Source organism: Acyrthosiphon pisum, chromosome A1 (genome assembly GCF_005508785.2).
Source record: "Acyrthosiphon pisum isolate AL4f chromosome A1, pea_aphid_22Mar2018_4r6ur, whole genome shotgun sequence".
Classification (NCBI taxonomy): Eukaryota; Metazoa; Arthropoda; class Insecta; order Hemiptera; family Aphididae; genus Acyrthosiphon; species Acyrthosiphon pisum.
Window position 1 is genome coordinate 98,028,610 of NC_042494.1, and position 6,376 is coordinate 98,034,985.

The 6,376-nt window shown below is 27.3% G+C and overlaps 1 protein-coding gene across 6 annotated transcripts in view; it reads left to right on the plus strand.

Annotated features, from left to right (window-relative positions):
* The window catches only part of LOC100160869 (beta-1,4-N-acetylgalactosaminyltransferase bre-4), a 54,472-nt gene extending 52,322 nt beyond the window's left edge, over positions 1-2,150 (plus strand). For 3 of the 6 annotated variants that reach the window (XM_001949187.5, XM_003244001.4, XM_029487869.1), the window contains one exon: positions 1,634-2,150. In XM_001949187.5, the coding sequence (XP_001949222.1) occupies positions 1,634-1,769 (136 nt within the window). In that variant the 3' untranslated portion in view covers positions 1,770-2,150. The other 3 variants (XM_029487871.1, XM_029487870.1, XM_029487872.1) reach the window with 3 other exon arrangements.
* The last annotated feature ends 4,226 nt before the right edge of the window (positions 2,151-6,376 follow it).

The following is a 6,376-nucleotide window of genomic DNA, read 5'->3' on the forward strand; positions in this document are numbered from 1 at the left end:
AGGCAAATGAATGATGACAATTTTGAAAGACTATGATTTTAAAATCCAATAAAGACTTTTGGTATTAATTTTTGTTTTTATTTTTATTTTTTTTCCTGTTGAATAATTGAATAGTATACATACGTAATGTATACATTAATACAAATATTTTCACTACAGAAATATAGCATTTATACATGAATTATTTTCTCCAGAAGCTAGGTTTGTTGTGGAGATAAAGGTTCTTATAATATATATTTAGTTCTCATACAATAAATAATTAAAATGATCATTAATTGTTGATTATTAACTTATCATACAATTATAGGTACCTTGGTTAGTACCAGAATATGGAACATGCATTATATATGAACTATTAAGTATTAACTATATAATAATAAAGTATAAGTAAAAGTAAAAGTATAAGTAGAGTAAAAGTATTGAACACAAAGGTAAAACTTAAAACAAATGTATTTAAATAAGTATTTGTGTTTAAATACTTTCTAAGTATTTTTATTTGTTCTTAAATACTTATTGAAAAAAGTACTTTAAATACTATTTAAATACTTTTTAAGTTGATGTATTTGTATCTTTTGTATCTGTGATAGCCAGTGAACACGTGTTAATAAAAAATTCAAAGATTCTAATTTTTAAAAATTTAATTCATTAATAATTATACAATGCACTTACCTTCACGTTTTATTTTCTGTAAAACGTCCTATTTTCTTTCAGTACCTACGTTTAACGCCCCTCCCTCTCATATAGCTCTTAGTGTAACCGATTTCTGGTTAGCCACCCCTCGGTAGATTAAATTTGGGTTTTAAAGGAGTTTCCGCACTACATAGTACTTTTTCTCCCCAACATTAGTAAAACACTAAATATTTGTTTTACAAATTACAATAATAATTGTTTGATTAGTATTTTTTTTTTTTAGGTAACTATACACAGCGTGGGCTTATTCTATATTTTTCAAAATTGTGTTATTATTTCTCCATGCCTTAATTTATACATCAGAACAGACTATAGAGCAGTGGTCTTCAAACTTGGTTCCACGGCTTGTCGGCTTCTGAAAAATGTCAACTATTCGTCCAAGAATTAAAAATATTTGTAACGCCCATCAAGTACACCTTTCGCATTAAATGTATATACCAACTACACTTCTTTTTAGTGAATAAATTTAATAACTAATACAATTTTTTTCATCTAATTATTTAGTGCAAAAAAAAAGGTCAGTATGTCGTCAACATTTGTTTTAAGAGCATAGTGTGCCGTGTTTAATAGAAGTTTGAAAACCACTGCTATAGAATATATTATACGTATAGAAAACCGATAATCTATATCAGTTTTCTATCACATCAGGTTTGAGGATAAAAATAAAAATAATATAATTTTGAAAAATATTTAAAAACAAAACCTATCAATATTTCCTAAACAGATAACGACTTTTAGTAATTCGCGTTAATATAATCATTCTGTGTAGTGTACTAGTGTGTACTCGCATTATTTACGTCCCCGGGGATGGCGGTAATAACAATAGTCAGGGTACATTAGCCACGTTCCCGCATACGTTTTATTTACAGTATTTATGATGATGATAAACATAATATATTATAATAATAACAGCGTGTGTTTATGTTCTACACTTGCCAAACAGGTATGAAAAGCTGTACAGCGGCCGGAAACGTTTCAAAACGGACGGACTTAATAATCTCGAGTACCGGGTAAAAGCATTGAAACAATTGCCGCTGTTCACATACTTGCTGGTCGACTTGACCAGTAGGCGCAGTTGATGGACGATGCTGATGTGGCGCTGGCCGTTCGGTCAGCAAGCCGCTTAATAAAACCGTTTATGTTCTCTCACTCACTCACTCTTTCTCTCTCTATCTATCTATCTATCTATCCATCCATCCATCCATCCATCCATCCATCCATCCATCCATCTCTCTCTCCTCTCTCACCCCCTCTCTTATCTGAGAGAGTCCCGTGGCATATTGTTATTTTCAATCGATTTACAATGTAAAGTACGCATAGGTATGTACTATTTATATATTATGTAAACTTTTTTTTTCTTTTTATGTATTAAAATATTATATTAAACTATCAGGGTTATCGTTCCCTGATTTGGTGCTAAACTAAAACACGTATTGTTATTTGCATACGCTGCACTTGAATTATATATGTATAAAACGGGGAGTTGTGTACAACCGAATAGATATCGCTGCACTCACAAGGAAAAAACCAAAATTTTGGGTCCTTATTATTATTATTATTATTATTATTATTATTATTAATATTATTATTATTATTATTATTATTATAATTATTATTCCTCGATTCGCGAACGATCGACTAGCGACCGGTGGCAACATTATCATACAATTAATATATTAAATAAATACCGTTCCACCAGCAAACATGGAACACCGCGATCGCAACCAAACAGGCGTTTGAATAAAACATAAAAGAAGGCACCGCAAATATAATATGAACCGTTACCGTTGGTTTATACGTAGTATTTCGAAAAGATCTCATCGTCGATTTATCACTTTCATCGAAAACTGAAAACCAATTTTATAAAATTTGATAACGTAATTTAGTAGTTACCGTTACAATTTTTAGTAGTTACAATGGCCTATTAGGTTAGTTAGGAACGACCTGTTCACATAATATTTCATTGTTTTTCAGGATACTGGTCACTTTTTCACTCGTTGACATCAAACATTGTATAATGATTATACATTTATACACATATTATATTAATATTTCATTATTATGTGGTTTATATTTACTGATACTATAACCATTTTCTAATACCTATAGATATGGGTAGATATTATAGCAATATTTGTTTTTTCTAAAAGATTTTTTATCTTATTTCGTATTGTAGATAATACACCAGCTAATGAATTATTGAACGTTTTACTCCTTGTACATAAACATACCTTAGGGGTGAGGTTCATTATTATTTCACTAATCTTACTTTCATGTATTCACAACAATACTTTTGACATATTTCATGATTTTGGGATCAACGAATAGGCAATAAGTATTAGGGTAGGCCTAATTTTGGGTCAATATGACTCTGTGATATTTATTAAATATATTATATTATAATACACACGTTCTCTATCTTTTTATTGGTTCAGAAACCGGGCAATTTTATCATTGAACCCGCCGTATCTGTTAATTAAGATAAACGAGACTTGTAGCTTTATAAATTCATTAATTTAAAATGTAACTTATTAATAACTATAATAATAACAATTATAATATATAATATATTATGTACGTATAATATCTGTATAGTGATTCATTATTGGGTACGTTTACAGTTAGGTGTGTACCTATTTTTTTTATTGATGTGTTTTTGAAAATATTTTTATTAGTTTATATAAATTTAATATATTTATTTATATGTGTTATATTATAAAGGAAACGACTTTTTAAAAAATCGACATTTTGTCATCCTATAATATTATATTAAAATTATATAATACCCAACGAATTTTGCGTCCAAAACCCTCATATTTCGAGGCTATCAAATCTTATTAATCCATACAAGCTGTATATTTATCTGTGCAAATTACTAAAATATTATAAAACAATAATAAATCTACAATATTGCATTAATTTTATAAAATATATTCGAAGAATAATAATGTAGAAACTCAACGAAATTTTATTTTTAAATACTTTTGAAGTCGAATTCAATCTCCCGAGTACTCTTTTCAATCTTTATTATCTACAATAAATTTTATCAAGATAAAATATTTTTGAACGTATTTTATAACTATATAAAAATATATTGTAAAAGTTGTATAAACGTGTTGTATTAGTATTTAGTACTAACATTTTTTTTTATTATAATTAGAAATTTCAATATTCCATAAATCATAGTTGAAAACGTAAACCTAAGTATAAGTTGTTATTGCGTACATAAAAATACTATGAATAAAATTAAAATTTGAATTGACAAATTGAATGGGAAGGGTGCTAATTAATTAAAAATATAACAGATAAGATGAACTTTTGAATACATATAGTATGATATAATAACGCAATATATTATCCCATTGAACTTTTAAATTTAAACGTTAATAATCTTACATTATGTTAAATATTATTTAATTATCTGACTATGGGTAGGTACCTACATTCAAAAAAAATCCTTAACATTTATGAAAATACGTTTGAAAATATTTTTAAAATAATTATTACCACAATTCACTCAAAATACTAAAAATTATTAATAACCATTTAAATAAATAATTATAAGAAATATGTTGTCCACAGACTTAAATTGTAATATATTAAATTTTTTACTACTTATTATTTTACATTTTACTTATTATATTTATTGTATTAGATATATTTTGCCACATGGAGTGTACAGACTGACATCAATGTGTATTTTTTTTCAATATTTTTTTTTAATGATGTTCATAAAATAATTTAGATATCTTATCATATAAGTTGTTATACCGTTTGGTTTTTTAATTTTTTCAGTAGTTTACATTATAGTAAATTAATTTAGGTTATCTCACTACTCAGCCACTATTGTAGACCAAGGTTATAATTTTTTATACACATATTTTGTTTTTTAAAGCAAAGTTTATAACCTATTTCTCCTAATTATTACATTGAATACCCATGTATATAATATATATTATATATTTTTTTTTTTGTAACTTTTGAATTCATTTAGGTCATATCACTTCTGTACTAAAACTCTTGAGACTATTCAATAAATTATTTCGTTTTTAAATCACAATAACTGGTTAGTATAAATATTATATCAACTGTTTGTACCTGCTAATATTATGCTGTTTGTTGACGTCAATCTTAAAGGTGACACTCGAATTGCCTCCCAAATTTAGGTAGGTGACCTTTTTTTCCTCGAATTGCCTCCCATAACTTACCTGGATTATTAACTAATATATCGATAGTTGTACGTGTAACTACTATCGATTATTATATTATTCCGTAATGTTCAAAAATAAAATGTTTAAGACAGTATTTTCCTGATAGATTAATTTTTTGAATGCAATAATCTTATCCGCGATTAGTGATTATCAGTTAATGATTAGTCTATCATCTCCAGTTCAACAGTCAGTTTCGTTTTCTCAACCACGATAAAATAACACGTTATTATATAGTACACATATGTTACATATAATTTTATAAAAATGAACGTGATCATCGAGATCAGCGAAAAGGGTAAAACCATTACCTATAATATGTGATGGTTTTAAGTTTGGGTACCAAAAAGAATTAGCGAATGACATTAAGCAGTGGACATGTACGAACAAAATATGTACAGCTTATTTGAAAACTGATCAACTCAATAAAATCCAGTTCAAAAATAGTAAACTTAATCACGATTGTGCGAAAGACTAGGAGCAAAAAATCAACAAACAGATACTCAGCAACAAATTGAAACGAAAAGCTTTAGAACAGATCTCTGAAAGACCAGCAAAATTATTTCACGACGAGACGAAAAATTGTTATATAAGCACATTAACAAGCTCGGACGTAACTTACATAAAAAATAATATGAACCATGCTAGGAATTCTATTTATCCAAAATGGCCTCAAGACGTAAATGAAGTTCATAGAATTTTATCGTCCATTAAAGTTAAAACATTTATAGATGAGAATTTTTTAATGATAAATGACTCATCAAACGGTTTTTAAGTACGCTAACAACAATATATATGGATGGAACTTTTGACTATTGTGTACGATATTTTTGCCAATTGTTTACAATACATGGATTTCATAATAATTATTATATACCCTTAGCATTTTTTTTGCTAAGGGATAAAAGTCAAGCATCATATAAACGAGCTTTCATGGAATTACGTAACCAATATTTGAACTTTAAATACAAGTATTCGACTACTTAACAAGACTGTATCATAGTTACATGTAACTACCTATACCTAAGTTATGTAACTTTACTCAGTTACTTTTGTAACATGGAACTTGTAACAATTACTCATTTGCAATTTAACTTGTATCTTATATAACTAGTTACACTTTATATACAACTATACAAGTTTGAAGTTACAAGTTACAATTATTAAAAGTTACATTGTGCTTTTGTGCTTGATAAATCATGTGTAGATCTGCAATAGCAAAAAAAATATAATACAACATTCCTCATAAGTTATTCTACCCTTACCAAAAAAAAAGTCTATACCGGAAAGTCAATTTAAATTTTTACGAGCGTTTGAAGTTAGACATCGGATATTTTCCCGTAAATTAAACAATTCTCATACGATTTTCTTATTTTGTTGTTATTCTACTAATAAGAAATAACTAATAACCGTATAGATACTTGAAATTTATACCATATGTTTATTTTTTATACTTGATAACATTTTCAAAATATTTT